We start from the raw sequence: 22,655 nt of genomic DNA, 5'->3' as shown, positions 1-22,655 counted from the left end.
ACCATAAAACTTTTATAATAATTGGAGCAAGATAACTACAATTTCAATTTTACACTAAAAAGCATAGGCAAGCATCTCCAACAAAAAAATATACTAAAATTTGTGATATTTTTTGTTTACTATATGGATCTACATATGTGGAGCTGAACAAAATTTGTTTTGTAATTTTTAGATTTTTCTATGAATTTTTACGCATTTACCAATTTTCAATTGAATTAAAGAATAAAAGAAAAACAAATTAATAGGACAAACATTTTGCATCTATTTTTTGTTTACTACATGGATCTACATATGTGGAGCTGAACAAAATTTGTTTTGTAATTTTTAGATTTTTCTATGAATTATTACATATTTATTAATTTTCAGACGAATTAAACTAATAGGATATAGGAGATTTTATATTGGGAATCTTGAAAAAAAATTCTATTTTTCTTTTTCTTTTCTACAAGCGGGCTAGCGATCCATACGAGATTTTACATTGGGAATCCTAGCTACGAGATTTTGCATTGGGAACCCTAGAAAACATTATATTTTCCTTTTCTCTCTTACCAACGGACGGAGGTTTAGGAAGCCTGACAGCACGGACGGAGGTTTCTGGCAACGGAAGAAAAATATTGGCAAACTGAAATTTTCTCTCTTTATATATAGATATAGATATATAATGTATTTTTCGTATTTCTGAGAGTAATTACTCTCATCTTCAACAAACCACATTACATATATATTCATACTTGTTTATCGGTTTGAGTATGTTCATATACTTAAAATACTCTAGATCTTACCATGCAAAAAAAATATAAAAGAATTCATGTTTTTTAATATATTACTAAAATACCATTACTGTAATATATATAATAAGTATACCACATACTCTATGTATGCATGCATACTTAACATATATATACTACCTTAGATGGTTTAGTATGATCATATACTTTGTCTACATACACTTTGTCGGGTCATATACGTCATAAATCTAGAGATATAGACATAAGAGTAACTACTACTGGGAGTAAAAAAGAATTACCCTATATATATATATATAATACACTATCCATTGATTCCTTTAAGAAAAAAAAGAAATAGACGGTGTGTTTAGAGATGCGCGCCCCTTGGAAAACTGTAATTGCTGCAGCATGCAGCAGCTGTGGTCTGCGTTAGCAGCTACAGAGAGATTTTATTTTTGTTTTATAAAAAAATACGGAGCTGAGAGTTTTTTTTTTTTTTTTTTTTTTTGACAACAAGATACAGAGGAGTTGGACGGAAGCAAGGCAGCGAGCGTCCGCAGCCGCCTGCGCTACTGCAGACGAGTCCCTAGAAAAAGAAACGTAAAAAACCCGGGACGGGACGGGACGGAGCCGGGAGGAGACGTTTTTCACCGCGGCGCGGGGGCAGGCAGGAAGGACGCAGGCAGGAAAACAGACAGGAGGCCGCATAAAACGCAGCCTCCCGCGGATCCCCCCCAGTTTTCCCTTCCTTCTTCTTTCCTTCCTTATTTCTCGTCTCACACTCGCAGTTCCCCCCCTTCTCTCTCCCTCTCCTCCTCTGTGTGGCCTCGCCGCGGAGGAGCCACCAAGGAAGGAGGAGGACCCGAGGCCGAGGAGCGAGCGAGCGAGCGCCGAGCCGCCGGGCCTCGGAAGCATCGACCGACCGACGGCAGCGGCAGCGGCAGCGGTGCCATGAGGCTGCTCGTCCCCGACGGCGCGCGCCGGCAGCGGCTGCTCCAGTGCGAGGCGCGGGCCCCGTCGCCCGCGCCGCCCTCCCCGTCGCCGTCCACGTCGCTGGCCAGGACGGTCGTGGTGGGGATCAGGCGCGACGCCGCCAGCCGCGAGCTGCTCACCTGGGCGCTCGTCAAGGTCGCCAATGCAGGCGACCGCGTCGTCGCGCTCCACGTCGCCACCGCCGACGCCGACGGTACCGCCGCCCTCCTCCTCCCATCCTGGAGCCGTTTTGTTTCGAGAGCGTTAATCCATCCGTCCCTCCCTGGAGCCGTTGGAGCGTTTCTGCTGCTGCGATTGGGTTGGGTGGGATTTGCTTGCTTGTGTGGATGGATGGATTGCTAAGCTCCCGTCCCGTTCATGCGTTTATTACTACTCCGATTCGCTCAAAATCCAAACCTGGAAACCCCGTTTCGTTCCCCATTTGACGATTCTGGCGAGGTGAAATTAATCCCCCCCACCCTATATTAACCTTCTCTCTATCTCTCTCCGCTTTCCAGGATTGCTCGTGGGGCTGGACGAGCGGAGCAGGGCCGCGGACTCGCTCGCCTCCGTGCTCGCCGTCTACGACGGCTTCTGCAACCTCAAGCAGGTCCGTCCCTCCATCCCTCCCAAATCTTACCGTTTTTTTTTTTTTGACGGAGGTCTTACCGTTTCATTACAAGTTCCACTCTGTTCTTTCGCTAGCCGTTCCCCTCTGGGTTTCGTTGGGTGCTACTGGCCGTTCAAAGCTCTGACCTTTTCTCCTGGATTTCGCTTTCAAAGATGCTCTCCGTGCGTGAAATTCTTTGGTCCAGTCCAGCAGCCCGTCAAATTCCTCGCTCGCTCGTTTCGAAGTCTCCACTTCTCTGCCGTATCACTCGAGCTGCCGCCACTTTATTACTTGGATGGTCATGTTTTTCTCTTTTCCTTTTTTTTTCTACAACGCCTTCAAGTTTCGGACACCTTGATTTTTTTTGACAACCACCGGTGTATTCACCTTCCTACTAGAACAATTGAACTGCAGATTTTTTTTTATCTCATTTTAGTTTGGCAAGGCAAACTTTAGGCTGCCTCAGAATTCTCATCAATTTGTTCTTCAATTTGCACTCACAGATTAATTTGGAGCTCAAGGTCTGTGGAGGATCATCTATCCGGAAAACTCTGGTCAAAGAAGCAGCTGCTTGTGGCGCAGCACATCTCATCCTTGGTGTCGCGAACAATTCCCGGTCCTTTGGGTACATATTGATACATTGCCTTACTAAGTATTGCCATCTTTGTGCAAATACAATGGGTTCTGATACAAGTACTGTTTTTTTCTCTCCCCCCACAAAACATATAGATCCTCCTTCACATCAGTTGCCAAGTACTGCTCAAAGAGAGTTCCAGCCAGCTGCTCGGTCCTTGCAGTGAACAATGGCAAAGTCGTTTACCATAAAGATGCCGGTCACGGATTGCAACACGAACTGTACCAAAGCACTAGCGCAAGTATGTCGGGTCGATAATTCATTTTCATTTGTTCATTATGTGGTTTCTGAGTTGCTATGAATCCAATATGCTCAAGTGTGGATTTTGCAATGCAGTACCTGAGACACCAAGGAGGAGCTACCGGAAGCTCTTGTCGAGCATGATAGGGGACAAACTCTGGGATGAGAATGGAAAGGACAAAAGGTGCATGTCTCGTGCCATCACCATGCCAATGAGGTCTCCAGCGCGGCCAAAAGAAGTTTCACTAGCATTGGTCCCGGTGAAGGGTTGCCGGCACGAATCGCCAGAAGTAGCAACTGGCTGGCCCCTCCTAAGGAAGAAGTTCTTGCCAGACCGGAAAGCTTCCGTGCCTGACAAGTCGAAGATGTCTGTGGTGCAGTGGGCAATGCGGCTCCCAGGCAGGTATTCAGCTGTATCACCAGTCCATTCAGAGTACAGAACCACAAGACCAGACTCCACGAGCGCCAGTCATGTCCTCCGTGACCGTGTGGTTGTTCCCTCGAGGAGCAATTCAGGGAAGTCTTGTGTAGTGATCGAAGAATTGGAGAAGGAAACTCCAGAGGAACTGACCTTGCTCAAAGAGAAGTTCTCATCCATTTATTCTTCATTCAGTTACAGTGAGCTTGCAAAGATCACCTCTGATTTCTCGCAAGGTGTGCATATCTGGTTTATAACACCTACTTCTACATGTATTTCTGTCACTTCAAGCTTTTATAGGCATAATATAGTGTTAACCTGTCAGATTGGTTGTTTCTGCAGAGTGTGTAGTTGGACAAGGAGGCACTAGTCAAGTTTATAGAGGCTGTTTGGCAAATGGCAAGGAGCTAGCAGTGAAGATCCTGAAGTATTCTGATGAGGTACTGAAGGAGTTTGTGACAGAGATTGAGATTCTCAGTTCTCTCAACCACAAGAATGTGATATCCCTCGTTGGTTTCTGCTTCAAGAATGATGACCTTCTGTTAGTGTATGAGTACTTGCAAAGAGGCAGCCTCGAAGAGATACTGCATGGTGTGTTTAGCTGTTTCAGTGCCTGCTAGCTTTCTGCCTATGCTGCTGCCATGTAAAGTGATCCTATCGTTGTTATTGTGCAGGTGAAAAAGAATGCAAGAGCATATTTGGTTGGACTGAGAGGTTCAGCGTGGCTGTGGGAGTTGCTCATGCTCTGGATTATCTGCATAGTGATAACAACAGTCGCCCAGTGATCCATAGGGATGTCAAGTCATCAAATATTCTCATCTCAGAATGCTTTGAACCAAAGGTAATATTTCTGTCAGATAGCACCGAATACATCAGTTAGTGTGCAGTATCAAAAATTAAGTGAACTCAAACTTTGAATATGTGTGTGATGATGCAGTTATCGGACTTTGGTCTCGCAGTCTGGGCTGCTGATGTAACTTCCCAGATGACATGCAATGATGTTGCAGGAACTTTTGGGTTAGTTGTCTTAACAATTGTTTCACAGTTTTGCCATATGTAGCAATTGCCTTACTGACATATAGATGTCTTGACAGATACTTAGCTCCTGAATACTTCATGCATGGCAAGGTGAACAACAAAATTGATGTGTATGCTTTTGGTGTTGTCCTTCTGGAGCTCATCTCTGGCAGGAAACCGCTTTGCACTGGTTGTCCAAAAGGGCAGGAGAGCCTAGTGATGTGGGTAAGTGGCATTTTATTTCTACCAACTACCATTATCTGTCAGTTCATGTTTGATTTTCGTTAGAAGTAATGGTTATTTTCCTTTGGTTGGAACAGATAATTAATTGCCGTTTCTTTTGTGCAGGCAAATTCCATCGTACAAGAAGGAAAGCTCACACAACTTGTAGATCCGAACTTGCCCACTGAAGGCCATACCGATGAAGTTGAGAGGATGACCCTTGCTGCGTCCCTCTGCATCAGACAAGCACCTCAGAGCCGTCCTGAAATTGATGTTGTAAGTATCCCCCTTCTTGATGCATGCTTTGCACGAGTGTTCATGCTGTTTATAATTTTCTTACAAGCATCTCAATGTACACACCAGGTTCTGAAGCTTCTGGAAGGTGACAACGATATCCTCAAGTGGGCAAGATCACAAGTCGGGTTGTCATGCGAGAGCAGCGACAGCGACGAATTTGTGATGACACCGCCAGCGCCGAGGAGCAATGCCAACATCCAGTCCTACATCAACCTCGCATTTGATGTCGACGACGACTCCGCCTCTGTCAGCAGTAACGACTTCATTGCAGCCAACACCTCCTTGGAAGAGTATCTGAAGGGAAGATGGAGCCGATCATCGAGCTTTGACTGACCGATACATGGCAGAGTTACCCCTTATTAGTGTATAGATCTTTTTCTTTTCTTCTTCTAATTTAAGTCTCAATTTTGCGCCTTGGATGAGAGTTGGCACATGCAATGCCCTCCACCAGGAAATCCTTTGATTATGTCTTAGTTCTTTTTTTTTTTCGTTTTCTTTTGGGGGTCTGTCTTACTCTCTGAAGAGACACCCTGTTGTTTTACTGTCTGAAGAGACTCATCATACCCAGGTAGTCTCATCCAAAGGGATGGCAAATAAAGTAGGAATTATATGAAATGAAACTGTGGGTTTCTTTCCACACCCAAATCAATCATCTTTGTTCTGTACAAAGTGTCCTTGTTCAAGACTATGGTTTATCAAGGAAAAATAGATTGTTTGTGTGCCTGCTGTGAAAAGTGAATTTTGCCAGCGTTTTGACTCAACATGTCCAGCTACATACAGTGCCTTGAATTTTCACAACTAGTTTTATTTTCTTGAGAAACGAAGATGATAAAAATGAAGACAGAATCTGCAGAATGCATACTTGCATGATGATGCCATCGCAATACAATACAATAAACCATTATACTAATTTATAAGCAGGCCATGACAATGCACGCCCAAGCATCCACTGTCGGTTTCACCGGTAATTGTCAACTGCAGCAGGACAGCGAGCGATCCGAGCAGGTCGGTCCAACAGATTCGTTGAAAAGACCCAGAAAACGAAAGCTAATAAGGTTCATCATCATATCATATCATAGAAGCCAACAGCCAAGTTGGGGCATGTTACATCACATGGAGCATGCACATGGACAAAACCCCAGAGACACTGAAAGGGATCTTGAGAAGTACTATCGCGCGTGCATGACAACATGAGCAAACCGACATCGAGCCACGGCCCTTCAGTTGTGGACAGGAACGATCAGAATAATCTCTACACTTGCACATGGATAATAAATAATCTATCTATCTATCTAATCTAATGGGAAGTCACAATTAGTCACATGCCTCTCGCGACGGTGCAAGGACAAGTGTCACAAATAGGTCTCTTCAAATGTGGAAAGGACGGGTAAATCAAAGGCAAATTCACAATAGAATCGGCGCATAAGGACTAAGGAGCATGAAACTCTCCAATTGCGCAAATGGGTGACTGCAGGAACAGAAACAATAGCCCTAGAGAACAGAGCAATATGGAGAATTGACACTAAGGGTAACAATTAACAGAGCAGATGCATGCCAATTACTGCGCCCATGACTCTTGCTGATTTTGCTGTATTAAGTTGTTCATTCAGGACCAGTCACAGTCACATAGCAAAACATGAGTAGAATACGAGAAACACAGAACAGCAATAAGGTTGTCCGGACATATAGGAATTAGGAAACACCCAGCATAAAAGTCCGATGAAGGGTACTAGGGGCGATGGACTAGCAGTCGAGCATGCCAGGTTCGCTTATTAACTGTCAGTCCCAGTCGTCTTCTCCAGCGCTGTCAACAAATGAGGGTTAGTAACATGCTGGGGAAAAGATAAAACGAATCTTAGTGAAGACTACAAGGGGACAGAACTGAACAGTTCGACTTACTGTTGTAGTTGAGGAGCTTCTCAATGAGGTCGACATGGGTCATCAGCATTCGCCTACAGCAGTAACGGTTTAAATTCAAGGCAGTCAGAGCATCCCTGCAAATAGATGTACAGGGAAAACATTGATTAGTTGGTATTTGGTAGAAGTGCCCAGATTAGCTAAACATTTCTGTATTTATGTGATCGAAAGTTTGAAAAGTCCGCTAAACTTGTATAACCCTCCCAGCTCTCCATAAATCCCTAAGATTGTACCATGGAAGGCCACATTCAGCAAGTTCTTTTATTTGTGATAAACTGAACTACCACAGGTGACCTCATATGAGGATTCGTACCAGCTGATTCAATTCAAGACAATCTGCAATCAATTCAACAAAAAGGAATTGCATACAAAAATATGTGAAGCTTTTTTTAAATGATTCATAGTCAATATTTTAAGATCACCTCATCAAGCCTAGTCATATGGGTACCAATCAGCGGACCAGATCTGATTAGTAGGTGGGTAGTTGCCTGGCCTACTTTCCCTACTACCCAGGATGTATACAATTTAACTGTATAAGTATCCAGTAATTAAGTTAAGCATCAAGTAATTAAGTACTGATACGAGTTTACCTCAGAGCACAACTGCACACTGCACAAAGATATTATCATAAATTGGTAAACAAAGCAAGCATCAAGCGTGGTCGTTTACTCCTGGGCCAAAAAAAAAGGCCAAGTGCCCCCAGGCCCAGTTGATCATCTCACAACTCTCTTTCTCCAGACTAGTCATCCTTGAGCTAATCGGACAACCAATCATGATTAATCACAAGTTAATTGTACAATCAGATTTCTGACTGCACCAGTCTCCCAGAGAGTGCATAATCAAGGTCCATCAACTGTAGGCCTCACCAATCATGATTAGTGGGACAACCTTAATAACGCTGCTTGTGACGTGAAAGTTAATTGTGGAAGTAATTGCAAAGTTTGTAGTGCATACTTTTTTTAAGCTAAATTAATGTTAAATGGTACCAAACTTAACGTTATGCAGGCAAAGAAGATTTGGCTGCGATGCAAAGAAATTACTGTTCTTGTTAGAAAAGATCATAGCCTCCTATAGTGCAAACATGCTACTGACAAAAGGTTCAGGGGGTTTTGCTAAAAGAAACAAACTGCAAGTATAAGTCCATGTTCTGAAATGGTTTAAAAATGACTAGTATAGGCTTAACTGCTATATATAGAACTTGAAGAATTCATAAGTCGAAGCAAAAATTCTAACGGGAAAAACTCCTGAATCCATATATGGAGCCATATTCTAGTCACATCCTAATGATTTTGTGTGCTCTCTAGTCATCAGTAGACCCTGATAATTACCTTTTTACCTAACTTGTTTAACGTAACTCTATTTGGTATCCTGTTAAGCATGGTTTCCTAGAGATAATGCATGGGAAGAGCTACCACACCTCAACTATTGCTACAACAGCTTCATCTTCTTTTATTTGCCTTCTTAAATGTGCATCTTATCATTATTTGAAAAATGTGAAAACTAGAAGTATGTTCACACCCAAAGATTGTGCACAGGCATCTCTGTGAATCTGTGATGAATTACTCCAGCCGACTGCAAGGACTTATTTGCTTTTACCTTGCTTTGAAGCCAGAATAGATTTGGATGATCCTAGTTCCTGACAACATTCAAATCTACTTAAGAACACCATACAAACATGCCATACAGAGTCACATAGATCAAACATGTGTAGACCACCAAAAGCTACAGAAGCAGTTGTCCCAAAAAAAAAAAGCTACAGAAGCAGGTTATCTGTGACGTTCCCATCATATCATATACAATCATCAGATTCCTCGATAAAAGGCACTTCAGAAATACAATATATTACTCTAATCAGTCCACAATTCCACAGCTCCACAGGAATCACCACAGAACTAAATCTGGATATGTGGTTGTTCATGTAAATTCACCATACAGCACAACAGACCTAGTAGATCACTAAAGCTATGGCACACATTGCACAACCCCCAACCAATCCTGCGTGCCTGGTGAGTATTATCAGAATCTTGTTAATTAACAAACTAACTGAATCCATCCCACAAGGGTTTGAACATATAGAAAAAAAGTGAGAGCCAACATAAGGCTCTACAGTGTACATCCACAAACACCAACAAACCCTAAATTACCTCCAAACGCATTCCCACTCCCGAACACACAAAGAAAAGATGTGATCCAACAAAGAAAGGTCACGTCATACAGATATAGATTCTTAATTAGAGGCGATAACCACTGGTTGGGAAAACTTAACCTACTCCTCGTCATAGTCCGCCTGGACGAGTTCGAGGTATGCATCCCACTTGTCCCCGATCACCTGCGTCACACAAAGAAACCAAAAAAGTTTGATGGATTAGACCCAATTGAGAAGACGACGACGCTACTACTAAACCCTGGCGAACGGAACAGAGAACCCGCAGGCGCGCCTAGGCACGGATCGGAGGCGGGGGCCAAGGTAGGAGAGAAAGCCGAAAGGGGAGGGGGAAGCTGCGATACCTTGCCGCATGTGAAGCAGCGCACCGGGATGATCATCTTCGCCGCCGCCGGAAGGATGGGTTCGCCGGTTGCAGGAAGGGGAAGGGGAAGGGGAAGGGACGGGGTGGGGTTTTTGCGAGGTTTTCCTCTATTTATTACTTTTCGGTTTTACAGAGATGGTTTGTTTTATTTATAGTATCTTTTTTGGAAGGCCGGCAATTTGCTCCAAAAATATACAGTTTTTTTTGGTGATTGTAAATTTTAGGTCTACAAACTTTTCTTATACAAATCGGAATTTACTGTTTGATGACTGGCGCATGAGGGCACTCACAAGTCACAATACAAGACTCTATCACAGAGTCCAAGACAATTAATTACATATTATTTATAGTATTTTATTGATGTGATAGCATATTTATTGAAGAAAGAGGTAAAAAACTAAGACTCCAAGTCTTATTTAGACTCTAAGTCCATATTGTTTGGGGTAACAAATAATTTTAGACTCTATGATAGAGTCTGTATTGTGAGTGTCTTGAGTCCACTTAATTTGCACTTGATTGATTTGGGTAAAAAACCATCTTAAAAATATATTATCTCCTTTCAGTAAAAAAAACATGTCATCTATTGGGCATTCTCCGGTGCGCTGACTCGACGGTGTATTCGTACCTATTGTTCTATAACCGTGTAAATCTATATTTATATTTATATCTAATATTTAATAATGAAAATGAAAATTTTAGTTTACCCCTTTTTTATGTATGCCTCGGTCTGCTTCCGGGCATTGTACATCTCCTCGGTCTCGACGGCCAAGGCGTGCGATCTTACCGTGTGTTTGGTTGCGGGATGGGTAGGTTGGGTTGGATCCAACCCTCATTTTGGCAACAGAGCCAACCCATTCATTGTTTGGTTACAACTATGATTTTGGAGACGGATCGAACCCATCTCTTGTTTGGTTGAAGAAATTGGAAAAAACGGGTTGGATGGCAAGATAACAGCGTTAGTGAGGGCACTTTTCATTAAAGACACTGAGTTTTTTAGAAATTAGACGAGCCCGGATCTGTAAACCCTATGAGTCATGACACTTTTGCATAAAGGTCCAGAAAGTGAAACTAAATTGCGCTGGTGGTCCTTATCTTCTAGCTTCGTTCGGGGCAGAGCAGAGGTGGCCACGCGGGCGAGCTCCGCCGCGCGGACGAGCTCCGCCACGCGGGCGCGAGCTGCAGCCGCAGGAGCCCTCGCCGCGGGCGCGAGCTGCAGCCACGGGCGCGAGCCTCCGCCGCGGGCGCGAGCTCTGGCCACGGGTGCGAGCTCCGCCGCGGGCGCGAGCTGCAGCCACGGGCGCGAGCTCCGCCGCGGGCGCGAGCTGCAGGCACGGGCGCGAGCTCCAGCCGCGGGCGAGCCTCCGCCGCGGGCGCGAGCTCCGGCCACGAGCCGCCGTGGGCGAGTCGTCACGGCGCTCCTGACGGAAAAACGGGGGTTCGCTCCGTCCGCCAGATTTCAGCGGACGGAGCCAACCCGCATCTCACGCGAATATTCCTTCTGGAGCCAACCCAACCCAACTCGCATTCCATCCAAACAGCCATAGGAACGGATCCAACCCAACCCAGCTCGCTCCAACCCCCAACCAAACACACGGTTGGGCTGGTTGGCTCCGAGGACCACCAGCTTGAACCTTGAAGGCAATTATCATATGGGCCAAGAAGGCCGAGATAGAGGGCTATCGGCCTGTTTGGTCTGGCCACAATTTTGCCATTAAGCTGTGGCCTGTTTTACCCATAAAAAAAACAATGTGGCCTGTTTTCTCCACTTAAAAAAATCCACTGTGGCTTGTTCCTCCAAAATTTTTATCTTTACCTAATATTTAATCTATATCTATATCTATAACTTTTTTCTAATATATAATTATAAAAATTTCAATCCACCATATCTTTATATGTTCACCGGTCTAAAGATTAATTAAACTATGCTTCTCTTATTCGAATTTGGTTTCCTATTATTTTTAGCTTATTTTCTGACAACTACACCAAATGCATATCAAGTAGGTAGCAAGAAATCCAGGTAACAATCATCTATGATTTTGCTAAGGTCGACAAGGTGGAAGCATGCATATGATATATATGTGTATTTATAAGTGAATAGGTAACAAGAATGATCCCAAGTTATACTTGCCTTGATCAAATCTCTCCTGAGCCTGCTCCTAGTCTTCAAAAGATTGACCTTGATCACCAACGTAAAGCTCACCTTCTGTACCCAATTATCAATCAACAACACGCAATCCAATGTAGACAATCATACACGAAGCAAACAAGCTATAATTAGAACAATACACCAAACAGTAGTAAAACAAATATAAAAGTTTATAAAAATATTCTACACAGTGCTACGATCACACAAACGTAAAGTTCACGAAAATCGGAGTTAAAACGTAGAAGTTATGAATTTTCAAAGATTTCCTATAGATAAATAAATAATTAAATGCTACTGCGAAAATAAAAAGTTTCAAAACAGTGAATTAATACTACTAACATGTAGAGCTCATAAATATGAATCTAACGCAATTTGAATGGATAAAAATGGAGTTAAAATGAATATTTTATGAGTAATTTAAGTTTAGGGGCAATTCTGTAAATATCTGAAAGCGTATTTTAAACTCAGCCGCCGAGGATACGCTTTCTAAACTGAAAAGCGTAAAACCGTAAATGCGCCATGGACCGCGGGTTAATACTCAAGTTTTTACAGGGACTCTTAAGCAAAAAGCGCGGCCGAAACGGTATCTTCTTTTTTGAGCCCCAGGATCCCGATCGGACGGTCGACGTTTCACCAGCAGGGGCACAGGCGGCGACCGGCCTCTAGGGAGGGCTCCGGCGCGGTGGTGCGCCATGAGCGCTGCCGCGGGACTCATCGTAGTTCGCCAACTCCTGTTTCCGAGCACCAAAACAAAAAGCGAGAACACGGGCGCACAGAGGAGGAAAAAGCGAGCTCACCAAGGCACTTAGCTAGGGCCAGAAGGTAGCAGGGAGCGCCCGCCATGGAGAAGGGCAAGAACGACCCCAACGAGATCCGAAACCGCACGGTTTAAGGTGGCTAGGGCTTGGCTTCGCGATATAGATGAAAAGAGGAAGCTGCGGGGGTTGGGAACAGGCTTTATCGTGCTCGGTTTGCTCGTTAGGCAAGAAAATCGCGGATTTGATCTCCTCCCGGGAGTCCTGCTCGGTTACGAACAGGGAAAGGAGAAGGGGAGGGCGTTGCCTCGGTGGGTCCCGTGTGGCAGCGAGAGAAGGGGTGGGGCCTGCTTGCCAGCGAGAGAGAGAAAGGGGAGGAGGTGGTCCGCGCGCGGTTGGGACGGCTCCTGGGCCGTGCGCTGGGCCGAGGCGGGGGGTGGGGGCAGGGGTGCTGTGCTGCGGGTGGGAGGCTTGGGCCTTGGCTTGGCCTCCAGGGTTGTCTCCCTTTTTTTTCTTTTTCAATTCTTTTTCCAAAAAGTTTTAGAGCAGAAAAACAAATAAAATAAAAACAGAGACATCAACTCAAAAATACCATGCTCCAACATGAATGCACAATCAAGGTTACTAAACCTATAATGAATTTTATTTTCCACAAAATTATTTATTTATTAATTTTTGAATGCTCACAAAAATACTTAAATAAATCAAATTAATTCCTAATAATTAAAATCAAATTTTTGGGTGTTACAGAGAAGCAGCCCAGTGCCTTCCTTCCTTCCTTCCCTACTCGCGACTCGACTCTTCTCTCTTCTCTCGTAGGAACAGCAAGGGCACCAAGGAGGAGCAAGAGGAGAGGAACACCGAGAAGAACAAGGCCTCCAAAGGCACGTCTATCCCCATCCATCCCTACCCCGATTCCCTCTCGTCCCTTTCTCACCTCACCATCTAATCCCCATCTGATCTGACCATCGATTTCGTCTCTGTGTTTGCTTGCACGCAGCTAGCTGGAGACCAAGAAGGCCATGAACATCTAGGTGCGTACCCAGTCGTCACCGCCGCTTGCGCCCTCCTGATCTCCCTCTCTTTCTCACTCATCTCACTATTCTTCCTTCTCTCTTTCCAGATCCGGTGAAGGAGCCGCCACGAGCCAGATCTGGGAGGTGGAGGCCGGTCATGCCCATCTCCGGTGGCGGCGGGGGTTGTGGCTCTCCCTCCTATGTGGGGGCCGATTGGTTCCAGCGTGAGAAGGTGGATTAGAGCGGATCCATGGACGACGTCGGCGACGACCCTGACCGGCGGCGCAAGGGTTTCCCTGGTGGCGGCGGCAACAGCCTGGATGGGCTCGTCGAGCCCCTAGATGGGCTCGGCGGGCCTGTCCAGGTTTTTTTTTGTTTTTTTAAATCATTAACCGCGACCGGGAATATAAGGTGTTCGCTGCAGTTAATGGGATTAACCGCGATGGGCAATATAAGGTGCCCGCTGCGGTTAATGGGATTAACCACAGCGGGCACCTTATGTTGCCCGCTGCGGTAATTCCATTTTTCGCAGCGAACACATGCGCCCGCCACGGTGAGGTCAAGATTAACCGTGACCTTTCATTCGTGGCGGATGCCACCCGTCACGGTTAACAGTTGTGTAGTACTGTGTCATTGTTGTATGATAAATTATATATATAGGGAGAGTATACTCTGTAGCTAGCTACAAAATTTGTTAGTCTGTAGCCACCTCCATTTACGATAATTTTATATATTAATTTACGATAATATGTATATATATATTTACGATAGTTGGGTTACTATAATACATGGGATATTTACCGTAATGTTATAGTAAACCACTTAGTAAGGAGTTACTATAATCTTGTAAATTAATATAGTAATTATCGTAACTCAAAGTGGCTATAAAATAAGTTATTTTATAGCCAGCTACAGAGTAATATATATACATATATATATATATATATATATATATATATATATATATATATATATATATATATATATAATCATTATAACTGATGGTACATCATAATCATGTGAACAAAACAAAGGTAACGCGGTAGAGAGATACAGTTGAATCATCATGCATAAAAAATACTAGTAAGGAGAAGTTAACTTATCCCTTGTGCTAATGAACACAACACAGAGCTATGTTATCTAGGATACCTCGCTGACATCACCATCTCTTGCTCCATACTATATCTTCTACTTGATTCCTCAGATTTGTGCCCTTCTTTAGTCCATGATGAATAGTTTGCTCCAATGCCAACATTCTCAAATTCCTTAGTGACCATATCATCTTTCTTGTACATTTTGTTGGAACGCTGTTGAAGTCCTTCCAATGTAACCTCAACCTGTCGCATTGTTGGCCTTTCTTCACCTCTTAATTTTATACAGGATGCTGCAAGCATAGCAACTTCTTGCACTTCTGTGCCTCCTTCCTCTAGAACTTGTGGATCTATTATGTGGGTAAGGTTTCTAGAGGCAAGTAGATTGAGAAAATGTGGAACAAGGCCACCATATTCATTTGACAAATGGGAACAAGTTGGTTTCTTCCGGGTGAGCAGCTCCACGAGAATTACACCAAAGCTATAAACATCACTTTTCTCAGTAAGCCGACCAGTTTGAAAGCACTCTAGATCCAAGTATCCGAACGTTCCCTGTATTCTTGTTGTCAATTCTGTTTTGTTTATTGGAATGTATCTTGAAGCTCCAAAGTCTGATATCTTTGATGTCATTGTATCATCAAGAAGTATGTTACTAGATTTGATGTCTCTATGGATTATTGGGATTGAAACTGAGGAGTGAAGATAGGCAAGAGAAGTAGCTATTTCAGTTGCGATCCTCAACCTGCTGCTCCATGAGAGTGACCTTTTTGGATCTTCAATATGAAGATGCTGATCAAGGGTCCCATTGGGAATAAACTCATACACCAACAATGGCACCTCAGTCTCTAGGCAGCATCCCAAGAGTTTTACCACATTCTTATGGTTGATCTGTGAGAGAATTGCCACCTCGTTTATAAACTCATCTATTTCTTTCTGGAGGGTAATCTTTGACTTTTTGATGGCCACCACATGTAGATCTGATAGGATTCCTTTGTAAACAATACCATGCCCTCCACCACCAATCACACGAGCTTTGTCAAAGTTGTTTGTGGCCTTTGCAAGCTCATCCAATGGTATTATCATCCTTTCTGCAATGTCTGCCTTTTGGGACAATAGCTGTTGCAACAGCTGCCCACGGTTTTGCTTGAAGTACTTCTGTTTAAGTAATTTTATCCTGCGTTGTTTAAGCTTGCGTAGTAGGAACCATATACCCAGAACCAATAGAAGTGCTGGGCCACTAGCAGCTGACAAACCAATAATTAAGCCTGAAAATGGACATGCCCATACACTATTATGATCATTTTTGCAAGCTACGTATGTATGTATGTGCATACCATGTCAGCACAAGGATCATATATAGGGACATGAGAATCTCACGTGTTGCGGACTTCTTGACGATGATGCAACCGCCGGGCTGATAAACGTTGCCGTGCATTCCGGTAGGGCACTGGCACTCGTAGCCTCCAGGGTAATTGAAGCAGGAGCCGCCCAAGTCGAAGCATGTTTTGCGTAGCGCTAGGTTGTTACACTCGTCAATATCTGTAGCCAATGAGGATGAACATAAACAACAATGGAAGCCTTTCCAACAAAGGACTACAAACTAGTGAATAGAGATATGCATGTATATGAGGACGAATAAGTATTTGGGTAAAATCAGTAGTGACCTTTGCATCCATCGGCGACATAAGGGTTGCCGTCGTATCCCTTAGAGCAGTGGCACGTATAGCCTCCATTCTCTTGCCGGCAGTCGCTGTGCTCACTCTTGCAAAGGCGGCGGACCACGTCCGCTGGGCACTTGCCTGAGTTGTCATCAGCAGGCACTGGCAAGTCTTGCTTAACGGCCCATTGAAGAAGAATGGGATATGACATGTGACTGGTGGATCCAGACATGTTGAAGATCTTGTGCCACTCATCTGTCCCCACATTTGAGATGAACACCAATGCGTAGTTCAACGGCCAATCATAATCACCAATATGACGACTGGTGGTGTTCTCATTGAGCACTTCAAATTTCACATTCTTGGGCGTGCTGCCTGCAGAGATGGGCGCATGGCAGCAGCCATCGTGGCCAGAGCAGAATCCACGTTGAGTTTGTTGTGTTCCGCCAGATATGCAGGCAGCTCGGCTGATGATAATGTCGGTGTTGTTACTGCTGCTGCTGCCATTTTTGTAATCCCCGTGGAGGGTAGCACGCACGTCCCACCCGGAGAGGACGATGAGCTCGTTCCTGGTGGACAACACATAGGGGTCGCCGATGTCTGGGAGGCGAACGTCAGCTATCAGGCCGACGGGGCTGCCATCTTTCAAGATGATGAGGTTGTGACCATCGTAAACCAGCGTGGTGTTATCGAAGTTGGCGGCGCTGCCGTGATGATGGACGACGCGCACAGTGGAGTCGAGCAAGGAGAAGTGGACGACCTGGAGGGTGCCATTGCCGTCGAGAAGCAGCCGAGGGGGACTGTGGCTTCTGTCACAGGTGAGGTTGAGCCCAGGCCAGTAGCAGTCGGGGTGCCCAAAACCGAAGGGGTACGGCACGCTCACGTCGCCGCACCTAGTGATGCAGTTGGACGACGACGACACCGCATCTGCTGAAAATTGAACACATAAGATATATAGCGACATGTGTAGGTGTAGTGCAACTCCAGGTGCTGTGTTTTGTACTGATACTGACCTGTGTCGTCGAAGTCATAATAGACACAACCACCTTCAACTTCGGGGTTGCCGTAAGTTCCCTGCGGGCATTGACAATCGTATGACCCGATCGTGTTGATGCATACCCCGAAGCACACTTTCTCTGTACTGGGGAATTTGCACTCGTCGATATCTAGAGCCAACACAATGAACCCATCAATTAACCCATTGTGGAAAACAAAAAGAAGTGAATTTCTGGGACGGTTTTAAAACCATCCATTGAAATTGATTTTTCGGGACAGTTTTCTTAAGACAATTGCACTTTAAAAGCTATTTTCAAGGTCGCTTGACTAAGTTAACGGTTCCTAAAAATAATTTTTAGTGCAGCCAAAGGCCTAGAAGATCTGATAAAGGAATTGTTTTGGTCAGTTGATGCAAACAGGATTCTGCAGATCCCACTTAGGCCAGGAAGAGAGGATGCAGTGGCTTGGCATCACAACCGAAATGGGTACGTATATTTCAGTTGGATCAGCATATCATCTCCAGTGGTTACATAAGTTTGGAAATCACCAAGTGAATCAGAATGTGAGTGGAGTGGGTGATGAGAAAATTTGGACAAATCTATGGAAACTAGATGTTCCTGCGAAGATAAAAATCTTTGCTTGGAGGGTGATGCATGGTCTTATTCCTTGTCATGGGATTCTGGCAAATCGAGATATCGGAAACGTTGGTAGTTGTCCAGTCTGCCAAGAGGGATGCGAAGATATCAAACATATGCTGTTCTCCTGTAATAGGGCAAAGGAAATATGGGACCGGCTTGGATTGTCCAATAAGTTGCAGGTGATGTTGCAGGCCGATCGGTCAGGTTCAGTGGTGGTGGCGGAAATTATCAAGGGTTCAAAACCTGTAGAGACCTTGAATCATGTTGGTTTAGCTGATATGTGGTGGGAGCGCAGGAAGATGACACATGGTGAGACTGTTCAAAATTCGGCAAGGTCGGCTGTGCAATAGCGACACTTGCAAGCAACTATCATAGAGCAGCAAAGAAGACTGCCAGGTGGAGAGTGGGCTGGAGGAAGCCACCGGAGAACTCTTTAATGCTAAATGTAGATGCAAGCTATAATCAGGACCGAAGCACTGAGAGTACGGGCACGGTCATTAGGGATTCTAATGGGCATTTCATAGCCGCTGCTGCTAGATACTTTGAACACGTGCTAGATGTGCCGTGGTTGAGGCATTGGCCCTCAGGAAAGGGCTGGAATTAGCAAGTCAAGTTGGATGCAACCGGCTAATGGTTCAGACAGATTGCACAGAAGTGGTCGAGAGATGAAACGGCAAAGAATATCTGCAACTGCCAATGGCCCAATTTATGCAGAATGTGACCAGGTGTGGCAAGATTTTGCATTGATTTCTATTGATCAAATTCACCCGGAAGCCAATACAGTAGCACATGAGATAGCTAGAGAAGCAATGGCATCAAAATTATCATGTAATTGGATCGATGAACCCCCTGGCATTATCCTAGAAGCTTTGGTAAATGATGTAAGTTTGTTTGGATATTAATAAAGTGCGCCAAATGGCTTCCCTTAACAAAAAAAAACTAGACACTTGCAGTATTTTATTTTCACGGCCCCAACCACCACACTAACCAGTCACTTGTATATAGTTATATAATGCTATATATTTGTACTAATATGTTTGGATCTTGTAGTTAATATTTTGATTCATAAACAATGGTAAATGGTAAAACTTCAACTATAAAGTTTTAGATCTCATCGAGCACTACAAATTTGATATTGGATATATCTTCATCCAAGGTCATTTAAAAATTCAAATAAATCTTCTCGAGTTCTATAATTTTGATATTTTATCCAACTTCATTTGAAAACTTATGAATTTTTTTTGTGTTGCAACTATTTTTAAGGATGGTGACTTATTCAACTACCTTAAAAAACTAATTTCTAAATATGGCTGACTTAAGTCAACCGTCCTTAGAAATCGCTTGTTTTCAGAAGCGGTTGACACAAGCAACTGTCATACCCGGTGTAATTTGGAATTTGGCCCATGGTGGCCCATAATGAGATAATTGTGGAGGGTTTACTCCCACCTTGGATGTTAAGGGTGGGTTAGACCAACATATAAGACTTCTAGAGTACTTCCCACCATCCATGAGTTAATCCTTTTACGCGAAGCGAGGATGAAAGCGTAAGTGAGATGGTGGTAGACGTGTGGTTTGCTCAACGTGCAGAGTGGATCTGAGCCGTTTGGACTTTATGGCATTACAGCAACCATCCATAAAAATCATATATTTTCAGAAGCTGCACTCTTAACCCCATCATCCTTAAAAAATAAATATATTTCTAGTGATAGTTTGCTTAACATAACCATCCTTGAAAATCATATTCTCATAACTAAGAATGAACCATGCATTAGTATATATTTAATAGTTTTATACAACAATGTTCACCTTAACAAGCCCAAAAACAATAACACTAACAATTCATTTTTAAATACTAGACTCAATGAAAACATACTATGTACGTTGTTAGTTTGGATTAATTTATACATTTTGACTAAGATATACTATATATTAATATTGGTTGTTTAATGCTAAGCACTCCATTTCTTGTAAAACAATTATGCCAGAAATATAATTCTTTGTTAGAGAATATTCAAGACATCCTGAGCGTGGTGGTACAATATTAATTTTAAGCGATCTATAATTCTTTTATAAAAATGTAGGAAGGGAATTTCTCATAACGATTACTTCTATTTCTGGAACATGGTTTCTAATAACGATTACTTTTATTAATAAATTAACTAAGCCATGACAAAAAGAAATGATATTTTGCGTAAATTTTCGAATACGACCAGTATGTAGACAAAATTGGTGTTAAAAAAAGTCAAATTTGTAATAAGGAAGAATAGTAAATGCATTCATTATTGGAGCACAGGGAGGGTAATGGTAACTAACCTTGGCATCCGCCGGCGATGTAAGGGTTCCCGTTGTAACCAGACTCGCAGTCGCACGTGTAGCCTTGGTCCCCAGCATTGCAAGTACTGTGTTCACTCTTGCAGACCATGCGTTGTACATTTTCTGTGCACTCATTGCTGCTGTTTGGATACACTTTTGGCAAATGCTGCTTGACCCCGAAGTCGAGCAGAAGGGGAACCTCCCCGACCCCGTCCGCCCTCTTTTCCATGTCGACCCACCCCTGCTCCGCGACGAACACAGCAGCCTGCTCCCTGCTGTGGTTGTTATAGAGCCACCTGCAGGCCTCTACTCCTTTGGGCACGCCGCTAGAAGGGAGCGGCGCCAGGCAGCAGCCCGATGTGCCGGTGCAGTACTTGTCTGTCATGGAGCCGGCCATCTCGTGGGCGCCGCCGCTGTTGCTGGCGCAGAAGGAGGCACAGGCGCTGACGATCTTGGTGGTTTCTTCCCCATCGTCGGCGATGTCCGCAGAAAGCATCGCCGTGACGTTGCATCCGGAGACGACGAGCTCGTTCCTCGACGACAGCAGGTAGCCGTGCTCCGTGAAGGCGGTGCCGAACGAGGCGTTCCAGCTCGGCGTGGTGAAGTCGTCGCTGGTGACGGAGCCAGTGCTGCTGACCACGCGAACCGTGTTGTTGCTGATGAATATCTCGGTCACCCTGAGGCTGCCGTCGCCGAGGAGCAGCCGCGGGGGGTGGTGGCTGTCGCTGGTGTTGCAGGTGAGGTTGAGCCCCGGCCAGTAGCAGCGGGATGGCCCGAAGCCGAACGGGTACGGCACGCTCACGTTGCCGCAGGTGGTGTTGCAGCCGGGCAGCCCGATCGGTGCCCGTGCCGGTGGCGGCGCGGCAGCTGCTGGTGCCGAGAGCAGCAGCAGCAGCGCCATCGCCATCAGCGCCACCGCCGCAGCTGGTAATTGCGCAGGTGCAGAGGCCGGCGCCATAAGGAGGACTACTCGAGGAGTATATGTGCAACGAGTGTGTGTTTGTACGTGTCTACACGACTTATATATTAGCTATGTACGTATGTCTCTCCTACGGCAGCAAGACGCGCAGCATGTGATGAACTGCCGTTATAATGTGGATTGTGTGCTACTACCGTAGTGATGAGATGCGAGCACAGGGAGGGTATTTATATATATATATATGTGTGGTATATGGAATGGACATGGACGACCTACTTAGCTATGCTGCGTGTTCCAGGCCACGGGCGAACGTGTTCCGACGACAGATCATCGATCTCTCACCTACCACGCGCGTGAACGCACGCGGCTGCCTTCTGGCCGGCCGGCCTGCTTTCCCAAAGCGGCCCTTATTAACATATACTATATATATAGTTTGTTGCTGGTCGCGAGTATCGCACTAGGCAGATTAAACAAATCAACAAGCTTTACCTACAGACCTGACAGTTTTATTTGGCGGGCAAAGCGCGTGCTGTACTGATTCCTTCCGAGAAAGAAAACACGCTAGTACAATGAAGCGGTTCCAAACCTATTTCTACATGTGTTTCTCATACCTGCTGTCAGCACTAGGGGCTAGTGAGGTTCTAAGCCGGCGGAGGTAAAGCATTTGCACAGGCGGTTTTAATTATAATGCGCCTGTGTTGTAAATTTGTACGGCTAAAATTGAAAACCGCATGTATAAAATGCTTAGTACAGGCGGTTATTGTAAGAAAACCGCCTATGTAAATGAACCATTTACACAGGCGGTTCAGTTATGTGAACTGCCTGTGTAAATCTATTAACACAGGCGGTTCACATAACTGAACCGCCTGTGTAAATGGGTTCACATAATAAACCGCCTATGATTTATCTAACTATAAATACCCCCAGCCCCCTTCTTCCTCCTCGGGCTGTAGCTCGCAGCCACCTTCCATTGCAGCCCATCTTGGAGGTCCAGATTTTTCAAAATACAAGAGGGGGGGGGGGGTTGATCTTCATTTCTTGGAAGGAGGTGGCTAAGAAAGGTTAGTTGATGTCTCTAATGCCTCTTTTTGTGCTCTCTTGCTCAATTTGAGTTCTTTTTGGATCTAGGGTTTCACCATGAGAGGGAGAGAGTAGAATAGCTAGGTATGGTCTATATTTGCTCAAATGAGGTTGCTTAAGATGGTTAGATGATGTCTCTCTTGTCTTCTTTTTTATGTTTCCTTCTCTAATTAGTGAATCCAAGAAATATATATGTAGTAGTTTCCATGAATGGTGTTTCCATGCTTGGGAAGAGAGAGAAAGATAAGTTTTCTTTTTAGTTTTTTAAATTATATTGTTTAGGATGTTATTTTTATGTAAATTTAATTTAATTATGCGATAAGCATTTTTCATGTATGAGGTTGCTTAAGATGTTGCCTCTCCTCTCACCATTTCCATGTTTCCTTCTCAAATTTTTTTAGTGATATAAAGATATATATTTAGTTTCAATCAATAGTGTTTTGTACCTTGTCAAATTTAT

General features: G+C 44.3%; 3 protein-coding genes across 5 annotated transcripts; 1 reads left to right on the top strand and 2 right to left on the bottom strand.

Annotated features, from left to right (window-relative positions):
- Positions 1,461–5,854, top strand: LOC110435763 (probable serine/threonine-protein kinase PBL26). 2 transcript variants are annotated; one of them, XM_021461798.1, is made up of 11 exons: positions 1,461–1,914; positions 2,219–2,310; positions 2,814–2,935; positions 3,040–3,185; positions 3,281–3,838; positions 3,945–4,193; positions 4,277–4,443; positions 4,540–4,619; positions 4,697–4,844; positions 4,968–5,117; positions 5,205–5,854. In XM_021461798.1, exons 1-11 carry the CDS (start codon positions 1,680–1,682, stop codon positions 5,469–5,471), a joined length of 2,214 nt encoding a protein of 737 aa, XP_021317473.1. In that variant the 5' UTR covers positions 1,461–1,679; the 3' UTR covers positions 5,472–5,854. The 2 variants fall into 2 exon arrangements, with proteins under 2 accessions (XP_021317473.1, XP_021317474.1); XM_021461799.1 differs by lacking the exon at positions 2,219–2,310 and having other exon boundaries at positions 1,765–1,914.
- LOC8074314 (DNA-directed RNA polymerases I, II, and III subunit RPABC5) lies at positions 6,662–9,700 on the bottom strand. Its single transcript, XM_002449109.2, has 4 exons — positions 9,564–9,700; positions 9,326–9,384; positions 7,038–7,132; positions 6,662–6,942 (listed from the first exon to the last, which is right to left on the bottom strand). The coding sequence occupies exons 1-4, from the start codon at positions 9,597–9,599 to the stop codon at positions 6,911–6,913; spliced, it is 222 nt and encodes a 73-aa protein (XP_002449154.1). The 5' UTR covers positions 9,600–9,700; the 3' UTR covers positions 6,662–6,910.
- On the bottom strand, positions 14,506–21,299 carry LOC8079778 (wall-associated receptor kinase 2). Of its 2 annotated transcripts, none has more exons than XM_021461038.1 (5): positions 20,197–21,299; positions 17,263–17,415; positions 16,256–17,179; positions 15,969–16,130; positions 14,506–15,856 (listed from the first exon to the last, which is right to left on the bottom strand). In XM_021461038.1, exons 1-5 carry the CDS (start codon positions 21,152–21,154, stop codon positions 14,637–14,639), a joined length of 3,417 nt encoding a protein of 1,138 aa, XP_021316713.1. In that variant the 5' UTR covers positions 21,155–21,299; the 3' UTR covers positions 14,506–14,636. The 2 variants fall into 2 exon arrangements, with proteins under 2 accessions (XP_021316713.1, XP_021316714.1); XM_021461039.1 differs by having other exon boundaries at positions 16,256–17,176.

This window comes from Sorghum bicolor, chromosome 5 (assembly GCF_000003195.3).
Source record: "Sorghum bicolor cultivar BTx623 chromosome 5, Sorghum_bicolor_NCBIv3, whole genome shotgun sequence".
Classification (NCBI taxonomy): Eukaryota; Viridiplantae; Streptophyta; class Magnoliopsida; order Poales; family Poaceae; genus Sorghum; species Sorghum bicolor.
Note: the sequence above shows the minus strand (reverse complement) of the source record. Positions and strands in the feature narration are given on the sequence as shown.

Coding starts and splice junctions, on each gene's coding strand:
- LOC110435763 (XM_021461798.1), top strand. CDS start 1,680: ATGAGGCTGCTCGTCCCCGACGGCGCGCGCCGGCAGCGGCTGCTCCAG. Junction 2,936..3,039: donor AACAATTCCCGGTCCTTTGG/GTACATATTGAT, acceptor CAAAACATATAG/ATCCTCCTTCACATCAGTTG. Junction 3,839..3,944: donor CACCTCTGATTTCTCGCAAG/GTGTGCATATCT, acceptor TTGTTTCTGCAG/AGTGTGTAGTTGGACAAGGA.
- LOC8074314 (XM_002449109.2), bottom strand. CDS start 9,599: ATGATCATCCCGGTGCGCTGCTTCACATGCGGCAAG. Junction 9,385..9,563: donor GCTGCTTCACATGCGGCAAG/GTATCGCAGCTT, acceptor TGTGTGACGCAG/GTGATCGGGGACAAGTGGGA. Junction 7,133..9,325: donor CAGGCGGACTATGACGAGGA/GTAGGTTAAGTT, acceptor ATCTATTTGCAG/GGATGCTCTGACTGCCTTGA.
- LOC8079778 (XM_021461038.1), bottom strand. CDS start 21,154: ATGGCGCCGGCCTCTGCACCTGCGCAATTACCAGCTGCGGCGGTGGCG. Junction 17,180..17,262: donor TTATGACTTCGACGACACAG/GTCAGTATCAGT, acceptor TTCAATTTTCAG/CAGATGCGGTGTCGTCGTCG. Junction 16,131..16,255: donor TGTCGCCGATGGATGCAAAG/GTCACTACTGAT, acceptor CATTGGCTACAG/ATATTGACGAGTGTAACAAC.